The sequence below is a fragment of the Malurus melanocephalus genome, unplaced genomic scaffold (genome assembly GCF_030028575.1).
Source record: "Malurus melanocephalus ecotype Western Australia unplaced genomic scaffold, MMel_1.1 scaffold_7, whole genome shotgun sequence".
NCBI classification, from domain to species: domain Eukaryota; kingdom Metazoa; phylum Chordata; class Aves; order Passeriformes; family Maluridae; genus Malurus; species Malurus melanocephalus.
The window spans coordinates 4,562,419-4,584,358 of record NW_026623239.1 but is presented as its reverse complement, the minus strand read 5'-3'; the positions used below and the strand labels follow the sequence as shown (position 1 = coordinate 4,584,358).

At 34.3% G+C, this 21,940-nt stretch overlaps 1 protein-coding gene across 5 annotated transcripts in view; it reads left to right on the top strand.

The window, feature by feature from the left end:
* Positions 1-21,706, top strand: part of SLF1 (SMC5-SMC6 complex localization factor 1) — a 35,630-nt gene extending 13,924 nt beyond the window's left edge. For all 5 annotated transcript variants that reach the window (XM_057372897.1, XM_057372915.1, XM_057372889.1 and 2 more), the window contains 11 exons: positions 1,182-1,340; positions 1,891-2,057; positions 3,400-3,537; positions 4,173-4,338; positions 10,662-10,809; positions 12,823-12,968; positions 14,894-15,060; positions 15,554-15,657; positions 17,660-17,752; positions 18,171-18,353; positions 20,733-21,706. In XM_057372897.1, coding sequence (XP_057228880.1) covers positions 1,182-1,340; positions 1,891-2,057; positions 3,400-3,537; positions 4,173-4,338; positions 10,662-10,809; positions 12,823-12,968; positions 14,894-15,060; positions 15,554-15,657; positions 17,660-17,752; positions 18,171-18,353; positions 20,733-21,217 — 1,956 coding nt within the window. In that variant the 3' untranslated portion in view covers positions 21,218-21,706. The remainder of the gene's footprint in view (positions 1-1,181; positions 1,341-1,890; positions 2,058-3,399; positions 3,538-4,172; positions 4,339-10,661; positions 10,810-12,822; positions 12,969-14,893; positions 15,061-15,553; positions 15,658-17,659; positions 17,753-18,170; positions 18,354-20,732) is intronic.
* The last annotated feature ends 234 nt before the right edge of the window (positions 21,707-21,940 follow it).

Genomic DNA, 21,940 nt, shown 5'->3' with positions numbered 1-21,940 from the left:
AATGCTGAAAGTAGAGACAGTAACAGGGAAATTGCAGAGCAGATACAGCATCTTGTGAAAGCTATTGCATCTTTTTAGGTTCTCTGAAAGCCTGTAAAGTTAAGAGTTTTGCTGTCATGAGCGGCAGAGAATAAGAAGAAAGTCCTGTGCCATTAAGATCCTCAGAGTTTTGAAATCCAGTGTGATCAATACCTGTGCCCTCTGTAAAGTTGGATGATTCTCTGACATGCTATATTGGAATGGGAGAACTAGGGAGACAAAACAGTTACATCATTTATGGTTTTATAATGAGTAGCCATAAATTATGTATTTCATGGTTTTGCATTTTTCTGTGATTTACTTATTTGTTCCATGGTGCTCATTATCTTACTACTTCAGTGGTATGTTGTGGGATGTACTCTGCACTTTTAGAAATACTAGAAGTCCTTTGCCAGAATAAATTCTAAACAAGTTGCTGAGGGTTGAACTTTTATTTGATTTTTGAAAGSATAAATATAATCAGATCCTCTAAGAAGAGATGCACATTCTGAGATCCGCTCTTTTCTCTGAAAGCCCAGTTCAAGAAGAGCGAGAATCCTTCTAGATCAACATTATCTAAATTGGGCCTGAAAAGAAATAATTTTTCTGATTTAATTTATAACCATTCCTGTTGTGGTTTAGGAATGGTATTGTCCAATACAGAACTCCCACATTGGGAGTTCCCAATTGTGTGCTGCTTCCCCTTACCCACCCCCTCCCGCCCCAAGCTGGAGTCACAAAGGCAAAGATCACAGGTTGAGATAAGAACAATTTACTGCAAACAGCAATGAGATAATAAAACAAACAGTAAAAGCAACAGTATTAATAATGTAAGGGACGAGAAAAGAAAGGATTCACACAGAAAGCCAGACAATACCATACAACTCCCCAAGCCACRTGTCCTTTCTTCACTAGAAGGAGTCCCTTCCCTTTGGAAATAAGAGTCTGTTTCTCCCTACCCCCAGCAGTGTTGTAAGTTGGTAGAATAACCTCCATGTCTCAGTCAGATCCCCTCTGGTTATTGCAAAAAATTARCTCTTCTGGCAGAAACCAGGATATATAAAGCCAACATTTTACTTAGAGATTTCCTGTTAGTTAACTTGGTTAGTTAAAGTTTTCTTAATGTGAGCTGTAACTTTATTTCCAATGATATCTCATTCTAGGTCAAAAGTACTGACTCGTCCAGAGGCCCTTGGTATATACTTCAAGGATTTCTGGAAGAGGAATTATTTCATGATGTAGTCACAGAACTTGCTGCAGGTCAAAAGTACCGTACACCTCCCGTGCAACTTCTTCATTCTCTCCTAGAATACGTTCTATTGGTGAGAAATGAAGACTAAAGTATAAAAATAAAAACAATAAATGGAAGTATTATGATCTTTGCTTCTGTCATTGTATTTAGTAGTTTTCAGTGATCCATTCACACTTCTCTTTGTATTCATCAATGTGCTTGTGAAAAAAAAAGGATTTAATACTTCAAGGTTTGATCAAACTAGTATTTATTTGCAAGCCTAATGAATCGAATGCTTTAAATATTGTGAAAGACTTGGCCTCAAATMTTTTTTCTTACTTTTGGAAGCATCACTATGCTAGTTAGATCAATAGAGAAGAAGGTTTGCTCTAAATGGTAGTGCAACTGGAATATCACACTAGAGCAAGTTCTCCCTTTTCTCTTCTTCTTTTTTTTTTTTTTTTTTAAACTGTGAATTTTTCTCCTTGTAGTTATGCATTAAATTGCATGTTACTTCAGTGATTAAATTTGGTCACTTGGGATTATAAAGATTAAAGAAAATAAATAGACTCTTAGTGATTATAGATATTATAGATCTTTGGCGGGTCTGGACCSAATATTATTTTCTCATTTTATTGCAGGGAAATACCAATGCAATATTTTTTTCCAAACTTTGTCATGTTTTGTACCTTGTTCTTCAACGTGAACCTCCCTGGAAGTCCCCGTCTATGTTAAAGTATTATTTGGATCTTCTTCAGTGTCCTATCTGTAAGAAAGGCACATGGTCCTTGATAGAAATGCTTGTAAGGTAAGAAATGTTAATGAGGTGCTGAATGCAACAATTACGTTACTCCTAACTCAGGGACTGCAAAGAAGAGTTGGCATTCTATYGCATCAGTCATGTCTTCAACAGAAGAAGTTACCTGTATGTAAAAGTCTGAAATGTAACAGATTTGGGCATGCCACTTAATGTTTCAAAAAGTGTTAGCTCACAGGCAGATGAATTTTTTTTTTTTTTTTAAGAAAAATGAGTATATTTTCTTAACCTTATTCCTTCTTAATTTTTAAAAACTTTTTATTTCTTATGATCTTCACAGATTACAGTAATCTAGGTACTGTTGCTGTTGTGGTATGTATGTGTATACATAAACATACACATGCATGCATATATCTGCAATTGCAAAGCAAATTCAAAGTTTATCTTACCAAACATGAAGTTTCATGCTGTATTTTGATTTTAATAATAACATTTACTATCTCTTTGGTAATATGAAAATATGATTTTATCTTATTCATCTGCAAATGYGTAGGAGCTGTTTGGGTAGTTAGTACCCGCTTTTTCTTGAGAACTCTTTTTTTGTCATTTGAATCAATAGAAATTAATTATTCTGTTCATTTGGAAAAGAAACTCTTCCTATTTTTGTCATAAAACCTTAAGTAATATTTAAATACTTCAATATAACTGTGATTAGAGATATGTGAATGCGTATGATTGTAAGCACGGCTTAAAGGGCATGAAACAGAATTTGTCTTCTGGATGAAGTATTTTGTCTGTTAGTACTGCAGAGAGTGAATATCCAAAAATTGTATACCTGGTTCTAGTGCTCAAAATTCTAGCCGAAAAGTGTGTTTGCAAGTTACTTCAAAATTTTCTCTGTCATGTCAAATTGTATGCGTGAACTGTTACTAAAGTTCATTACAATGTCTATAAAATACTACAAGATTATCTTATATTGAAAGGATTTTAAAGAAGGTCTGTTAAATATAATAATTGTACAGTATTTCAAATAGAGACAGAAAAATTAAACACAATTAAATTATTTCATTTACACTATAATGCAAAATCTTTATCTGGAACACAAAAGCTCRGTTACAAATGGGGGGTTTTGCTTGGGTTTTTGTTTTGTTATGGTTTTTCTTAGTTTATTTTTTTGGTGGTTTTTTTTTTTTTTTTGTGGGTTTGGTTTTTTTTGGTGGGGAGTGTTTTAAAAAGCTTTAAAACCAGAAAATTAAGCTTTAAAATGTTGACTGTTGCTGGGGAGCAAGCCATTTCCTTGTCAAAATAGAGGAAATTCAAAGCTGACTTTTTTGGCAATAGGTTATCCATTATTTCTGTCATACAAATGGATTTTTCGGTTTTTATTTTTCAGGTCTTGCCTTCATTGCAAAACAATTTGTCATACAGTCCCAGTTTCAGGGAAAGAAGATGAACTGAGGGTAGTTCATAAAACATTGTTGAAGTTTTTCTTTGATTTGCTAAAAAGTGAAGTAGAGTTTCTGACAGAAAGGTGGGGTTTATAGAATAATACATGCATTTCTTTATGGTAGCTTGTATCCTGATTTGTGTATATCCTTAATAAGATTCTGCTCTACAGCAATGACAGGTTAGCAATTCTGTTTCTCAGTTCTTAGTTTGTTTATTGTAATTTTTATAGGTTTTTTCCTAATCATGTTTTAAGACCTCTTGGTTTTTCCAGCTTGTTATTTCACTGTTTTACAAGTTTCASTAAGCATTTAATTTTGCTCATAAAGTAGTGTTTTTAGATTTGCAGTACTTCATTCTTCATTCTTTAAGTTAGATAATCAGCATTTTGAACATATTGATTTACATGGTTTTTATTTTAACTTCAAATAACCGTTACCTCTCTAGTATCTTAGAGAGACAATTACTTTTCCTTGGTTTATGAAGTATAAAAGAAGTCTTGGTTTTGCTTTGCCTTTGTGTAGTAAAGGTGGCCTTTACGTAAATAATTGCACAGTAATAGTAATCATTATTGTACATATTATTCATCAGAAATTGTGTCTGATCTTTCCATACTTTGGCAYAGTTTGTGTGTGTTTTGAATGATGGCAAGGTTTCTGTCTGGTAACTATAATAATCAAAGTGGCATAAAGCTTTATGTTTTTTCACATTTTTTTACAGTTTGGTTGAAGAAAAAAATTCACAGCATCAACAAGTCTTGCCACAGACAGTTCTTCTGAAGACGTTCTTGCTTGGAAGCAGAACCGCAGTGCTTTTTACCAAACACATACATATTCTAGCAGATTGGGTCATACTTTCCTATAGAGAATTGAACAGAAAAAATGATGTGAGTGTGAATTTTGTACTTTAAAATGAAGACTGACATATTTTTTAAAGGCGTCCCTTTGTTCATTCTTTTGTGAGGCATTATATGTAAGTATAGCTGCTTGTTATAGCTGGCTTTTGTTGTGAAGCATGCTGGTTTTTGCTCCACTAAAGGAAATGAATTGATCCATAAAATTCTTATATAGATATGTAGAGAAAAAACGAGTCATGAGTAGCTTGTTGGCTACATTCAGATGTTCACMTGCCCTTACCAGCAGGTATTACTGTAGTTATTAGGGACACCAGCTTAACACATTCTCTCAAACAATATGGTGTAGCAAAAGAAGTGATTATCTTATTTTAAAGTGGTAGGATTCAGGAAATGTTTGAAAGAGAAACCTAGCAAAACTAGTACTTTTTTGTTGTTTGCCATAGATATGCATTATTTTACTCTAATAAAATGCCCTGATTTTCTTCCCAAGTAGTTTAATTTCATATGGCATCTTTCCTAGGACTTTGCATAAAAAGAGAATTGAAGGCAACTTAATTGCTATTCTGTGACCTACTGACCAGCAGGACACTGACCTGAAAGATACTAAGTGTCCCCTGTACCACCTATGTCTTTTCAGAAGAGGCCTTGTAAAACATCTTTGACTTCTAGATTCTCACATAAAATAAAACCTGACTGCTGTCTCTGCATTCTCTTTTAAATTATTGTGAAAGCACAGAATAAATAGGTACTCCATTCACTTTTTCCATACAATAACAGAACAATAGAAAATCAAGTATTTCAGAGAGAAAAAAGCATTTTCAATRTAATACCTAGTAGTTATTCATTATGCTATGAAAGCAAAAAGATTAAACATAATGAGAGCTTCACTCATCTTACCTAGCCAGACCTCCTACCTTTTTTGAGGGCTATCAAAGCAAGACATTGTGAAACAGTACTGCTTTTTATCCTCGGTCAAGATATTTAAAAAGTACCTAAAATTAGGCTTCAATATCCATATTTATATTTAAGCAACCTATTTTTTCAAAGGTTCTGAGCAGCTAGCAGGCTTAATACAGTTGGTGTCAGTAGCCATCCTATTTCTTTGGAAAATGACACTGCTTTCATATTTTTCCTGGTGTTGAATCTGCAGTTTAAGTTTAGGTACCATTTGGGTTTTTGTGCTATGCTTTCTTTTGAMAAGTTCTAGCACTGTAAGCCATGCCTTTCTCATAAACCTTTTTTTGCACAGGCAGAATAATTGTCAGACTKTACTGCATATATGAAAATAAGTTTAACGCCCTCCCCCCATAACGTAAACAACAGAGATCTGCCTGTTTTAGGTTCTGTTTGCTTTAAATACATGTATATCAGAATTGTTGTTTCAGCATAAAACCCAGGTGCCTCTTGCTTTCTCACTTCGATTTTATGTACTGCAGTGTAAAATATCCTACAGATATGAATCCTTAAAAAGCAGCTTGTTGCYTCATGCTATCTGTAGTGTGTTACGTTATTCCTAACAGCTTTGGTCTTCATATTTATAGATTGCACTTTCTTTCCCATTGCATTTTTGGCAAAAATAAACTTTAAATCAAAATGCCATATTTTTACAATCCAACTCATTCATCCCTTCATTCCTTCTCTAATTTGTTGCACTAGATATTTTTCCGTATTCTCAGAGACTCCTTTTAAAATTCCATTACAGTTTAAAAGGTCATTCAGAAAATCAAAAGAGGAAAACATCCTAGCTGTGCAGACAGAAGTGTTTTCTCCTTCCTTGTTCTATCATTTTAGCGATGCATAACTAAATCCACAGTATTTTCATGTCATTATGTGTACCATATAGGGTGTAAAATTGTCCTTCCTCTCTTCAGTTTGAAGGTGTGAATCATTGTTACCAGTTTTGTTTTGTAAAAGCTGTTTGCTTAAGAGGTAACACCTGGACAAGAAACATGTAGGGCCATTCAGACACCTAAATGAAAGGAGTTATTTTGGGTGTCGTTACTACCTGCATGTGGTTTGTAGCACTTTTGTAAAAGGGATTGCCATATTTCCCAGTGTACATAAGTGTGTTAGCTTGTGGGAAGAAATAAACATGCCAATTGTGTTATATCAAACTTCTGTGCAATTCTTCAGGGAAAATATCCTTCAGTGGAAACAGATGAATAACTAAATTTTTGGGAGGTRTCTAATATTTTCCAACTGTTAGAAGTGGGCATTTATTACTTTTTTTAGCTTTTTAGACTCAGATTCTCTCTTTTTGTAATTCAAAGGTACTGCAACAAATGAGCACTAGAGTGCAGGGGACGTGTCTGTATATGATTCTTYTCTTCTGGTGCTGGGTTGTTGCAAAATTATGTTTTATGTATTTGTGTAAACATAAAATGTGAAAAGAGCAGTCAAAAAAAAGAGGAAAACAAATCAAGAAGTTACATATATGAATGCATTTGCTTTCAGGTGTTAGAATTTGCTGTGTCTTAAAAGTACTAGAATAAAAATAGTGACAGGAAATTGGATGCCCTCGCTGGTCACTGGGTTAATCCATTGGGACAACTTGGTGGAATAAAATTGATACACTATTCTTGTAGTTAAAAATGCAATGCTAAACAATATAGAAGATTTTCTATTGCTTGAGCTCTTCAAATAAGTTTTGAATATAATTCCAAAATAAATCAACATTTATTATTTCTTGTATTATTTAAACAGGTTTGATGCGTGAACTCCTGGTCAAAGTTCCTTGAATCAAATTTCTTAATTCAGTTTTAGAATTTACCAGGGAATGTGTATGTTACTTATAACACTTCTAGTAGCTATTGAGCTATTGCATGGCTTTTCACAATGTCACAGATGGTATCAGAAATGGTTTTCATCCCTGAAAATACTGGTGTTTTTTTTTTTTTAAAAAAAAGCTGTCTTACATAGCCTGACAAAGAGGTGACAAAGGCATTCATTCAGGTTTTTAGTTGCACAGTATAAATTTGTGTGGTGTAGAACCACACAAATGTCTTTCTGGTCTGTCACTTGCAGTAGCTTTTTTGGAAATACATTTTAGGCATTTGTGGAGTACTACATTTAGAGCACATGAAARAAAGAACTCTAAAGAAGAGTTCTAAAGTTGCTCAGTAATTTAAAATAAAAAAGTTAAAATTAATTTTCCTATGAGAACTTTTATATGCACTAAAACACACAGTGAAACTTCTGCCACTGCAGCTTGGTATGTGACTTAACAAAGCATTAAATGGAACAGCAATGTTAGAATTGCATTTGCTAAGCTAACAGGTATCAGTTGTAGTGATGTGACCTTTGTATGCTAACACAGTCAATAGCTTCTTCCCACTTCTATGCTTTTCTTAGTGAATAGCTTTGATTCTTAACAATAAGAACAAAGAAGAGAATTTTGAAAAGAGGTTTCATGGAGTYTTAATTAGCTCTACATTGTGTAGTGGGTTGATCCCATCTAGCAGTGAGTTATGGGAGAGAGTCAGAAGGATAAAAATAAAAAAAAAGTAGGAGTCAAATTAACACAGTTTAATAAGTGAAATAAATATGCATCCACAAGCAAAGCAATGAGGATTCCATTCAGTGTTTCCCATCAGCAGGCAGATAATCAGCCATTTCCTGGAAAACAGGGTTTCATCAAACATACCAGTTGCTGGCCAAGGAAAACATCACATGGAGTGTTCTCCTTTCCTTCTTACACAGCTTTTATTGCTGAGGACAGTGTTTAGAAGGCCTTTGGTCATTTTGAGTCAACTGTTCTGGCTGTGGGCCCTCCCATCTTCTTGCTGTAGGAGCAGAGTGGGAAAAAAGGTGTTGGCATGCACGGTAGCAAATTCCTAGTTTAATGGAAATGCTTGGGTTTTTATTTTTTAATATTGCATATGTTTTAACATGTTAACACTTTAATATTTTTGCAACATATGATCCTTTCAGAAAATTAGAGCAATTTCCATCTCCCTCATTTGTTGCACTGACCCATTTATTTAAAAATGTTGAGGAAAAGCTCTTGGTTTGTTCTGCTGTTCTTTTACCAAGGTTTCAACCAAGCCTGCACTAATGGCAGTATCTGGTTTGTCTCATCAGCATGGAGGGATACTTGGCTGGGCAAACATAGATGCAATGAGAGTACCAGCTACATTTTATGTGCACTATATATCTGACAATGAACAATTACTAATACTTGCAGTACTAACAGTCATTATTTCGGTCTGCTGCCTCAATGTCTGCTTTCCTCCCCACCCTTTTTCTTGAAAGTATTTCATAAAGGAATTAATTAAGCTTGTGATTTAGAAACAAGAAAGAGAATGCAAATACTTGTGCTTCGCATCTGTATCTACCTCAGATTACATCCGTATGTTCTTGATCCTGTTACTTTGAACTTTTGTTAAAATTGCCTTATTTGTTGTGTTGGTGAAATTTATTTCCGGCAAATAACCATTGGTGGAATTAAATACGTCAGCCAGTATTTTGCTTTGGGGTCCAGTGATAAGAGATATGCATACTTAAGGGAAATTTAAATGCATTTCAGATATTTTAAATTGTTCTTCAGTTTCTGTTCCTGAATCCTCAGAAGATAGGGAGTAACGTACCTTTTTAAATATTTAAACTTTAGTTGAAATAATTATACTTTCAGGTTCTTGACATGCTGTATCTGTGTTCTCAGACGTTTTTTAATTATAAGATTTCACAGTTCATCTGTAATAAAGATAAAGGAAGGGACAAACCAAATCAAGTAGAGCTTAAGAGAGTAAGAGGAAGTAGGCCTGGAGGCAGTCTTGGAGATGACATTCATAACAGATTTTGTCTGCCAGTTCTTAAAAATCTTCAGCGATGGAGAATATAATTTCACCCCACAGTGTGTTTATTTGTAGTTGTGTTTTTTCCTTTTCTTTTGAGTGACAGGAAACTGTTAAGTGTAGGAACAGTATTTATATAGGGTTTTGACAAATTACTTTATAATTTTTTATTATCAGACTCATCTATGTCACAGTTTCTGTTGCTCATGTGTATGTATATTTGATTTATTTTTGCTCAAACAGGTTTTGGTGCTTTTCAGGTCCTAAGGAATCCTAGTAAATTATTTTAAACTGACCTTGAACATATTTTGTTCTCAAAGGAGCATCAGACAAACCATTGATTGTGGTGTATACACATTTAATTTGGTTCCCCTCTTACCAAAATTGTCCAGTTTCAAGTACTCATTGTCTTTCACAAGATGCTATATATCAACTGGTTCCCTAGTGTAACAGGAATAATTCTCTGGTAGATCCCTAGATCAAATTAATTTTGTGGTGCTTGTGTTCTTTCAAGCTGCACTTTCAAAATATCTGGTTGTACCTGTGGTCAGAGGAATGACTTATTTCAAAGGAATTTTATAAATTATTTCTATATGGTGCAAAAGGGTATTGCATAGACAGATCTTACTTTGCACAGACTAATTATGACACTGGACAGACTGCCTTACCTGACCAGTRTTGATGAAGTTCTCGCATGGGCATATAAATGCATTCATCTGTCTCATGGTGGTGTTTGCGTAGCATGCTAAATTCCTGTGACTTGTCTTGGTACCTCCTGAAGAAAATACATTTCAACTTTATTTTTATTTGGACATAACCATTTTCACAGGATCACTGAACAAGCTGAGTTGGAAGGGACCCAAAAGGATTTTTTTTTTGTGTGTGTGTGTGTGTGTATGTGTATGTGCCTGCTCAGGGTAGAAAATGGTGAGGCTAATATTCAGAAGTGTGGTTTTATTCTAAATTTCCAGCTGCTTGTCTCTTCAGAATTTTTAGTAGCTGAAGGAAGTCCTTTTGCAATTCACTGCCAAAGTTTTTTCTGTGCGGGARACTAACACCTTGCATCCTTTTCCCTTTTAGCACAGACATATATGGTTAGTCACAAAAAGAGCTTTAAGATTGTGATGAAGTCTTCAGAAAAAGATAATCCTAATAGACCAGGGAGAAAAACATTGCTGTAACTGTCAGATTAAACACAAGGTTATCTGGAATAAGTGCATAAGACTTGCAGTCTTATGGTTAAACAAAACCTAATTAAAAATAAATCACATTACAATTGTAAGCTTTGATGCCATTTTGCATACAGTTTTAGCCAATGTTTTCAAARATCCTGTTTTTCTCCAAATTTTATTTGATATGGCATCAGTGACATTAATTTTGTTGATCTGGCTGCAACAGTTAGCTTTTGAGTGGGAGACAAAAGGCCAGTGAAGGAGTGTCTTAGCAATGCAGTGGGTTTTTTTATCTAAAGAAGTTCTCCATGTTATTTCTGGTATATTATCAGCATGGATTTGTTTTATAAAAGAGTTCTATAGATACCCATGGTTTTTTCCCATTTAGTCTTTCAGAAGTGAAATTGCTGGTCTATTAAATGCAATTCTTGGAATCGTAGTGGAATACTGGATTGTCTCAAGTTTGCTTATGGACAGAAATGTATTTCATCAAGTACCTGATGATTTGGCACGGTACCTTGCCAGTTCGTGTGATGGTAAGTGCAAGGCCTCTCAAAAGTCTTCTAATCAGATACACTAAGTCCTAATAAAAATCCTTGGTTTACTTTTGAGTTATKTTTTACCACCTGTTGCAGCTGTGCACTGTGTGGTGTGTACATACGCAGGAAACCATTTTATTTTGTGTGTGACTGTTGGTGTCAGGCAAAGATCACATAGAACAGGCTTTGTAATTAAAATCTCTCTAAATAAATCTCTATAAGCGTTAATGTGAAAGCAAGACCACAGAGTGTGAGGAAGAAAAAATCATTGGAGCTCTCTTGTCAGTTTAGGAAAAGCTTTAAGCATATCRTAATAAGCCTTACATTCAGAGAAGCAATTGAAGACACCTTACTCAACTCGGGCGAATTYTATCACCCAGAAAATAGTTTGCTAAAGGCACTGCAGCTATAAATCTAAAAGSTAGGCTAAACTCTTTCATTCTTACAACTTCAAACAAAACATTTCAGTTTCTGCTTTCTAATCCTTACATTTAACAGAATGAAGAATGAGAGAAAATTCTGTTGATCCTGTGAATTACTATAGTTTCTCCTTAYTAAATATACTGGGTAAACAGAAATGTCAGGACTCAAATAACCATTATCTTTTAAGATGGAATGTCAGTTGAGGCACCCATCTTTTAGTAACAAGGAGTTGAGACACTCAAAAGACAAAAAAAAATTATTTCAAGGAAAGTATTGCATTATTTTAATTTATGTATTCAAAGTTAATTCCCGCCTAAAATTCTTCCCACACTTTTTCCTAAGAAATATGAATATCCTGGTAACAGGTATATGTAGGCTTCATTTAAAGTTTGTCTGCCTTCTACCTGAGCACTTGAGAACAGCTATCCCAAAAAGAAATTAAACTAAAATCTTAATCTCTGAACAAATAGTTCCACTCCAGTCTTACAGAAAACAAATTATGAAAACTTTTATAGGCTGACTTGGAAGGCCAAATCAGTAGAAACTTTAAGGTGTTTAAATCAATGGAGCTTTTAGTATGTACCTCTCCTACTGTTTTCCAGCTGTAATACAATAGGGAGAATCTTAGATATATATTTCTGTAAGACTTTCTTACTATCCTGTGTAGACAAATGGAAAACAAGAACAGCATTCAGTCTGTTTATAGAGATTTTTTGACCTGTGCAACTTGGTACAATCCACAATGCTTAAAGCAAAATTGTTGTGCCTTCTTCTAAATTCTGTTATTCTTACAGTAGAAAACATCTGTATTCTCAAAACTTGGTTTTCTGTTTTGATTGAATCTACAGGTCAGTTAATTTGTGGCAGAACAGAACACTCCCTCAGTACAGTAAAAACTTCCTTCCTCATGGCAAATGTTGCTTTCCACCTGTTTCAGTTATTTTGACAAARTTATTTTTTGAGAATTAAAATACAAATTCTTACCTCAGTAAGAAAAAAAAAAATCTTTTATGTCTTGTTTTCCAAAACAGAGGAGGTCAGGCATATGCTTGATAAAGGTATAGATACATAATTTCCTCTGCCATTGTGTGGAGGGTTTTTTTGAACTGTGTATGCTATTTGATACATCTGAATCAGGTTGCAATATGGTCATTTTTCCTGCAGAACCTGTAGGTCRTCCCACATCACTTGCAAATTCATGTGTTCTTCATGTGTTGTAACTCTGAATTGGTTTAAGAGATTTAAGAGGTGATCGCTTGTAGAACTTCACAAATAAATAATTTTATTCTCAAAATAAAGATGTAACGTCTATTACATTATATTAAGAGCATTTTTTAAAGTTTCACACAGAAAGTGATGCTTTGTGTTTTACAAGATATTGAACATTCTCTTTGTATCTGGTTATYTTACTAGATGGTGGTTGAAATGTTTTTTAATGTGAATATTCTCTTACGGAGAATAAGCTTGTGAATCTGCAATAGGAGAAAACAAGTCTGGAAGAGCTATGTTCTAGATAACTAGAAATGTAGATTTCTGTATTTTCATTTTAAGGCTTACTTTATTTTTCCCCCAATTGCTTTTATCCAGATCTTTCTATGTGTGAATTAAAAATGTTTATTTGTGCCATACCATCCCTCTGGCTTCAAATGTTTGTTGCAGAAGCAATTTTCAAACGATTTTGTGTACAGWGGAATATTACTATTTCTGCAGAACCTCTTTCTCTTCAGAAAATAGTAAGTAACTCTTCTACTCCTTAGTAACGTATCAYACTTTTGCAAGTATTTTACAAGTAATTGGATTAATGGAAGTCTTGAAATATTTATTTTCTTTGTGGTCTAAGGTCATTCTTATTGTCTGCATTGTCTTTCTGTGTGTTCCACTGCATTTAAATTTCTCTTTGCCTAAGATCTGGGCCTAGAACAATAGTAAGATTTTCCTTTCCAGAGAACTGTCACACCTGATTAACCTGTTTACATGCAGTTAACATGAMAGTGAAACAATGCAACCTTAGTGAAAGCAGTAAAAGCTTTAAAAAATAATCCCTGATATAATGATTGCAGTGTTACATTTATACTTAAGTAGAATGCCAAATATAGTGCGACTTTTCTTAGCTACATTTTCCTTCAGGGYTTTTGAAGAGGTGGGACCAGGCATTTGTTAACATAGAAGGTTTTATGATTTTGAACCACCGTATATTCCTGTGAATTTCTCCTCTTAGAAACTTTCTCCTACTTACAACTTACAAGCTTTGTCTGCCTTCAAAACACAATTTGTGATAGTTGGTGAGGAAAAACATGAGAAAAGCTGCAAAAGAAATTCTCAAAGCCATGACTYCTGGCAGTATGCAGACAAATCAGGGCAATCACACGATAGTATCATGCTCTAATTTAGAGCCTTATTTCAGTAATCTTAATGACTAAACAGAATAGGGAATCCATAGCTGTTTATGTTCTACTATTCTACAGGTAGAGTCAGAAAAACAAATTTATACCTTTATAYATTTCCCATGCAGAAGTTTATGTAAATTTTACAGGAATTTATTGTGAGCAGAGGTCACTTAGTTAATACAGCATGTTTAAACAGAGCTTGAACAAAAGACTGTCAGAATTTTTTTAATAAACCAACTGCATAACTAATAGTTAATTACATTGCCACATATGCAGCAGAATTGCTACTTTTGGTATTGCCATGACTACTGATCACTCTCAACAACTACTTACAAATTTATACAGTGCCTGAAACAAATCTTTGTTAGGTTTTGCTTAGCATGACTGAGTCTCCTTTCTCCTTCCATACAATAAAAATTAACTGTCATCTGGGTTTGCCAGTTCTTCTCATACAGCATCTTATCAGCTCAGCTTTTCTCTGAGTTCAACAGCTGACCTCCCACTCTTGATGGTAAATATGCAGTGAAGGTGCGAGGAAGGTGCCCCTCAGCAACTGCACTTTGCCTGCAAAATCCACAGTGAGCTGCTAAATACTCAAAGCCTTCCTTAATGCCTCTCTTCTGATACAATTGCCGTGTATTTGATGAATCCATTCATTGGTCTTCTTCCTATGCTTTTGCCAAACTGCAGAAACTTAGATGACTTTTAAAAATGTAGAGTATTAGGAGGGTTTGAAGMTCTGTGTTACTAGAAAGAGGCTAACATATCTACAACAGCCAAGGCTATCCTAATAATGAGAGATCTAAGGGATAACTGACTTAATGGCTTTRTGCTACTCAAAGACTTAGTCCAAACCCTCATCTCAGAAAAGATGGAGTGAAGTGAGTGTTCCTTTATCAAATTTCTCACTGGATTTGGAGCATGAGGTTTGTAAATACATCGATTTAATACATGAAAGTCAATTAAGTGTACTCAAGCCTCATGTCCAGCTAATGTGATCTAAATTTCTAGCAGAAACCCGAGAGAGGCCTAGAATTTCCCACTTTCTGTCTCAAACACAAGCCACTCACTGGGGCCAGTGCAGAGAGTGAATTGCAAAAATATCAGAAAAGAATGCAGAAGACAACTTGAAGCAATGTAGATGTACAATCATTCAGGGATCACATTTTTAAAAACTTAGGTACAGCAATCTGTGGGTCATAGATGACTGCTTTGCAGTAAGTGCAACCAAAGAAAATATCTTCATTTTAAAAATGTTACTTTTTCAACAGGTCTGTTCCTATTTGCCCGCTTTGCRAGAGATAGGGATGCGTGAGACAAACATACACAAAGAAAAGAAAAAGAAAATAGGGCAACAGCCATGCCCTGAGTCTCAAAGGACATTACAGATGCTAAATGGCGATAAGCAGAACCAAGTCAAAGTGCTGCCTGATCTACCGTAAGTAATACCTATAACATCACCAGTTTTATTCTGCTTTGGGGGACAGCTTCTGACCTGACACATTTCTTGAACTTTATGTGACCTGTTTTGTTGTCTACAAATTACTGCAACTGACAGAAAGCTCCATTGTAAGCCTGTAACACCTCTGGGCTGAGGTTTCCCCTTTTCTCTTTGATCATCAGTTTCAGTGTATATGCAGACTGATGTAGTTATATTTGCCCAATATTAAATTTATAGGGTGTATACAAAGCTCACTGTTCATAGAATTACCTTTAAAGAAAGTTTAAAAGTGGGCAATCCTATTTTATTTCTGTTTTAAATACCATTGCAATTAAATGACATAGAAATTAAGTAATTTGGATATTTCAGAAATGATGCTGAAATKGATAAATCTAAGTATTCTGTATGTACACATTTAAAAGCATTAAGAATGTATACATTAAAATATTAAACAGTAATTTTAAATGTGTCTTCTGTGCTCTTATTTCAGTGACTTAATCTTTAAAAAGCTTGGAGCAAAAACAGGAGTTCAGACTGCACRCACCGAAGAGAGTTTTCTTTTGGCTGAAGAGGTATACAAGAGAAATATTAAAGGTATTCCATATATCTAATTTATCTTAAGAATTTAAAAATTGTTAGAATTGATAGTTTCAGGTTTAAAAACTTGTCCTGATGAACACTGAACTAAAATGATGGCTTATGCCCAAGATTTTTTTCTTATGGTTCATGTTTCTTTTTTTCCAACATCTATTTAAAAGGAAGAATTTGTATATATGGTAAAATGAAGTTTCCTTTTTCATTATCTTCCTCGTCCCATATATTAAATACAGTGTGCAGTTTGTSTGAGCTCATTCCTCTCTTGCCTGCCGTACTTTGCTAATCCACCTCAACCTGTGCTTGGTAGGATCAACGTCTTCTGATTTGCAATTATAATTCAGTCTTCATCTCTCTGACTCCTAGACATTTTGTGAACAAAGACTGAGGAGTATGCTATGTTACATAGCTGTTTTAAGCATATGGACTGTTTTCTTCCAGGCATTCAGCCCAGACTATGAAAGACATTTGGCTTTTGTCTTAACTATACTGGAACTCATGTACCTAAGGAATAAAACAGCACTGCAGTGATTCATTCAGTTTCTATTTATTGCACAAGTTTAATAAATTGTACTTTGCATGAGGCTTGCTTTACTACAGAATTGCTTGCTGAAAATACTTTTTCATCTACATCATCAGAAATTTGCCTACAACTACATTAATATGACACCCAGGAGAAGGCTTGGAAAAAAAACAAGGAAAACAAGGAAAACCAAGCTGAATTGTTCAAAAAATTGAAAACAGAATTTTGTCACAAACACTGAAGGATAAAAGAAGACCTCACCCCCGCCCAACTTCAGTAACAGAGCCAGACCAAACATTTTTAAAATTGGTTCCCTTTTTATTTATTGCTTTTTCAAGTAAAATTAATGTGAATTATTACATGCTGATTTCTACAAAGAAAAGTGAGCTGAAGGATTAGTGTTGGAAAAAACAAACCAACACTGCTTTTTTTTCTATTCTTACCCTGCCAAAATAGTAGTGTCTTCTCTTGAAAGAATCGGTTTGGACCTGATAGATTTACGTAGTAAAGGTATTAATATAACAAGACATTCCATGTAAATCTTATTACAAAAGCTGAGAGATCTAGCTTAAAATATTTTGAATTTCTAAGATGTTTGGTACATCATCTTTCACCTGGAATCAGGATTTTCCTCTGGCTCTTGTTCAAATCTAATCAATTATTGAAAAGAAAACAGCATTTAGAATGAGTCTGAAGTTTTTATTACGCAGAAACTAATGGTGTCTTTACATATAAGCCGCAGCTCTCAGTTGCTTGCTGTTTAATTTCAAACTTGTTTCAGCTTTACATGGTACTGAGGCTTGGGACCTTTTTTCCAGAGACTTTTCTGTTGTTGTTGTTGTTGTTGTTATTATTATTATTATTATTATTATTATTATTATTACAATTACTATTATTATTATTATTACTATTATTTCTTCTCTCTTTCTCCCCTCCTTCACTACTGTAGCCAAGTCAGACAGCCTACTGAGAAAGAGCAAACCATCTGTTAACGGATTTGAAGTTTTGATTTATACTTGAGTGTGTAGAGGCACTCGTGCTTAGCCAGAAACATTCATTTGAATTAAGCTATAAATGCTGTGTAAAAAGAACCATACATTTTAATGTGGGTTCATGAATAAATTTAAGGGAGGGCAACTGCACTCTAAAGTTTTATTGCTTCAAAACCCAGTATTTTTTGGTGTTTTGTGATCACTTGGGGCTTTTATAGTGTGATTGAAGCTTTAGACCTTGAACTAGAGGGGAGATAATTCCTGTGTTAAACCATTTGCAGTACAATTTCATTGCTGGATCTCTGGTGGAACAGAAGCTCCGTGGGGTTTTTTTTCTTAAAAGATRTTTAAACAGGATAAAGGAAATTCTTACTCATTATTGAGTTTTCTGGTACATAGCCAGGTCTCCTAGTTCCAGGCACTTTGATTATTTTCTTTAGTTGCTATCTTGCCTAGTCTAGTGTAATCTATTAATTTTTCATGGTAGGAGAGACAGCCCTGCATAAAGCTTGCAGAAATAACAAAGTGGAGAGATTGATTCAGCTTCTCTCTTTGCCGGGAATAGACATTAATGTTAAAGGTAAGTTATTAATTTTCTCTACAGAGCTAAGAAATTAAGTCACATGGAGAACTGTATTAGTATCTTGGTATGTTTGSTATGTAGTATGTTTGGTAACAAGTTCGTATTTATGCTATTAAAACTGCCTTTATTTTTTAAACAACAAAATGAGGACTTTATAGCAAATATTAAGGTAAGATGAMTTTATAACTGAAGTGTGTTTTCGCATCACACTTTCTCCTCATTTTTAAAAATGCTATTTTTTTTAATACAATTGAAGTTGTTTTTCAATACAATTTCTTGTTTTGAAATCACATGCTGCCATTCTAGCTGTAATGGATACTAAAAATGTAAAGTGTTTTCCTGTCTAATGAATGACATTATTAACATTTCAGTACTACTTCTGCCGTTTTAAAACTTCCCTTGATTTATAATTCAGATTATGCTGGCTGGACGCCTTTGCATGAAGCCTGTAACCATGGTAGCACAGTGTGTGTCCGTGAAATTCTGCAGCGTTGTCCAGAGGTAGACCTGCTCAGTGAAGTGGACGGGGTGACTCCTTTGCATGATGCACTGTCAAATGGACATGTTGAAATTGGCAAGCTGCTACTTCAGCACGGGGGTGAGTGCATTTATGCTAAACTGGTTTAGGGAAATTATCCACTGCTCTGAATCCATGTGAAGTTCTCAGAGCTTTTGTTGATAGTTTCTTAAAATACAAAGTTATTATGAAATATTTATTTTAAAACTTTTTTGAGCCGAGCTGGTTTGGTTACAATAAAAATAATACTGTTTTCACACTTATCTTAATCAGCTGAATATAAAATTAACCAGGATTTCCACATGTTTTTCCAATATGGTAATGTTTTTATCTTGCATTTTACACCATATGCATTGCAACTATATTCTCCATTAATGAAAGTAAAGATTACCTGGTTACCAATCACTGCTAAGGATTTTCTATTGTTTTGATTTATTTTTACCATAACACAAAAATAGATTAGTTAAATCTCTTTATAATTATGTATTTCAACATAAATTTGTTCGGCATTTATGAAAATTAATGTGATGGTCTTTAAAGAACACAATTAGCTTGGTAATTAGCTTAAGAAAGGAATCTATATTGTAATCATGATAACTGRTGTTTAGGGATAATAGTGGGAGGGACACCTCAGTTTCTAAAAAAGATACTTTGCCCCTTAGGCAGATACACAATAAGTGTTTTAAACAAGTTTTTTTTTAAGAGACAGAGTATTTGCATCTTGTTTTGAAGTAGGTACTGTATCAATATATTTAATTTAAMATGTTTAAAAACAACACAAACATCTGCAAAGAATGATCTTGAACAGCAAATCTTCCTTCTTTTAATTAATTTACTAAAATGAATGTATCTGTATCTTTGACCTTCTATGTCAGTGTAAACCGTGCTTTTTATGCTGAGTCCAGATTTTTTCAATAAATATCATTCTGTGTATAGTCATGAGGCAAAAGAGTGTATTTAGATGGTCTGTTAATTAAGGTAGAGAAACAAAATTATAATACATTCTTGGCATATGACCCTCTGTATTTACAGTCTTCTCCTGCCCCCTAAAGGCRATGTCTGTGTCTGTTGTGCAAGTACCACATCATAATCAACACATTACTTCTGCAGTTCTACCTCTGCACTAATAAGGCTCAGTTCTGTGGCGGTTCAGGTGTTCTATATCTCTACTAAAACATCTATCTAACTTGCAAACCAATACCTGGGCTCAGTTCTATCAGTCGAAGTGGTGAAATAGTCAATATTATAGTAAGCCCAGCTCCTCAACTGGAAATGGCATTGCACAGACAGATGTGCATTTTTCCTAGGCTGTTGTGAAGAATAGGTAGTTCATGATCTTGTTATCATAGGGGAAGACCTCTAGTTGCACTTGCATTCATCAAGGTTTTTCTGGCAAGTATAAGGCTGCATGTATCTTTATCTTTGCCTTTGTCACACTCTGACTTATGGCCTGTCAAGTAACTGACAAGCCCATGGTGGAAAGCATGTTACCTATTCAGTGTGAATCTACTTAGCTCAATAATTTAGATCACATCTCTCTAAAAACATATTCTGCTTTCTGTCTCTAAAAGCCTCTAGCTTGCCGAAKTTAATGGTACTAAATAATCAGTAATAATAATACAGCTTTAATCAGGGCAAAGGTAAAATATCTATTATGGTTATATAATGTGGGAGTTTATCTTTTGTCATTAAAATATATTTCTGAAGAAGTATTCAAGTTAAAATGGCATCATTACTTTAGCAGAGTAATATAAATTTGCATAAGAAGATTCTGAATGTGTTCATATTTGAAAAACACTTGTAGTGTCTTAACAGCCTTCATTTTTTCTGACTGATGTAGCCTTTCTTAAACTTAACAAGAGGTGTGTAAGCTCTTTAAATATTAATGGGTTCATTGTACTAATAAACAGGAAATACCAAAAGAATGCACTAGTCTGAACAAATAAGCACATCCCATTTACTTACTTGAATCTATTTATTAGAGTAATTATGTTTTGCATTTTGAAAGTCTATTAGGACTCAATTTTGAAACTCAGTTTTTGGGGAAGTCTTGGATTCCTACCTCAATAGTTCACCTTGCTGCACAGCATAGGGCAAGGTTGGCCACACCATCCAGAAAAATTAAATAAAGGCCACCATAATAACATGTGTTTAATTTGAAGACAGTGTCAGCAAATAACCTGTTCTATAAAGTACTTACAGACTTTTACAACAGTAATAACATTACATTTTTACATACTGTGTAAATWAAGACAATATTGTAAAGAAATTGTTATGAAGGATCTCTCTACATATTCTAGATTGTATTGCAAATGTGTAACTCATCAGTTATGTCAACATAACTTAGTATCAAACAGGAACTTAAACAGACACCTGGCTTCGGCAATAAACAACCCAAAATCTTGTTCAGCTGCCAAATCAAATGTGCTGTTGTTATTAATGTTTATGTTTTTCTTGAAGGGCCCATCCTTCTACAGCAGAGCTGCAAGGAGAAATTCCCACTGGATTATGTTGAGTCAACTGCCATAAAGGAAGAACTTTTGAATATTGTTCATCCAGGACAGAGTAATGAAAGCTTCCATGAAAGCAAAGAACAAGATTTTTGCAGTCATCAGAGAGAACTGTGTTTGATTTTATTTAATAAGATGTTGCTGAATTTTTGTTCCGTTTATAATCTGTCTTCGCCCTTGACTTTAACTCTTAGAGAGGTAGATTGTTCAAATGTACTTCCAATAATGGCTTGTGATAGCTCTAAGATAAAAAATACATTTTTTGAAGATTGGTTAGTAGATATGTATTTTAGAGAGCTAGAAACTTTTCAAAAGCTACCGCAATTCCTTCAAGAAATATCTGCAAACATGTTTTTCTTCCCTAGTGAACAGATGAAGGCCTTATTAGCAACTCTGGAAACTATGGTAGAAGCATGTCATCTTTTTAGCAGTTAAATTCCAAACAAGCCACATTGGCTGAATCTTGACAACCTGTGTTGCTTGCCTAACTTTTCTCTCAGCAACCAAAGAAGCAACCAGTTTCATAGCCCTGCAAAGGGCCCAAAATATTTTTAATATTTTCCTTTACCACAGCCTGGAAGTCAGATACACTGATTCAAAATGTTTGTAGGAAAAACTTTCTAATACCTAACACCTTCTAGTYGCCTGACGTATCTGGATGTCTGTGATCTCAGGAAGCTGCTGTATCATTTGCACTCAGTTAAACTTTGTATTTTCTGTCCTGGAAGTATTYTTTTTTTTCACCTGCCTCATGTCATAGTTCTCTTTGATTTTCAGAGGTAGTGACTGACCCTAAATTTAAATCAAGCTTATTGTTTTATTCCTTGAGTGTTCTTTCATTCTTGGGTGAGAATTCCTTGTGTCTACACATTATGATATCCTTTAATAAAGTTCRTATCTGCCATGAGATAAAAACATTAAAAAGCAATTTTTTTCTATCCATTTTCATCTTATTTATCCTTGTCTTACAAAAATTAAGATTATATGTGTGAATTAATTGTGTGTTGTAAAATTTGAAAGAAAGTGCACTGCATCTTTATTTACAGAATCAATATACTAACATTTCTCATGTCTTTKTCTGATTGAAATGGTCACACAACGATGTGTGGAAAATGTAGTCCCTCATCAGTACTATGTTGCTTGTAGTAGTGGTCATTT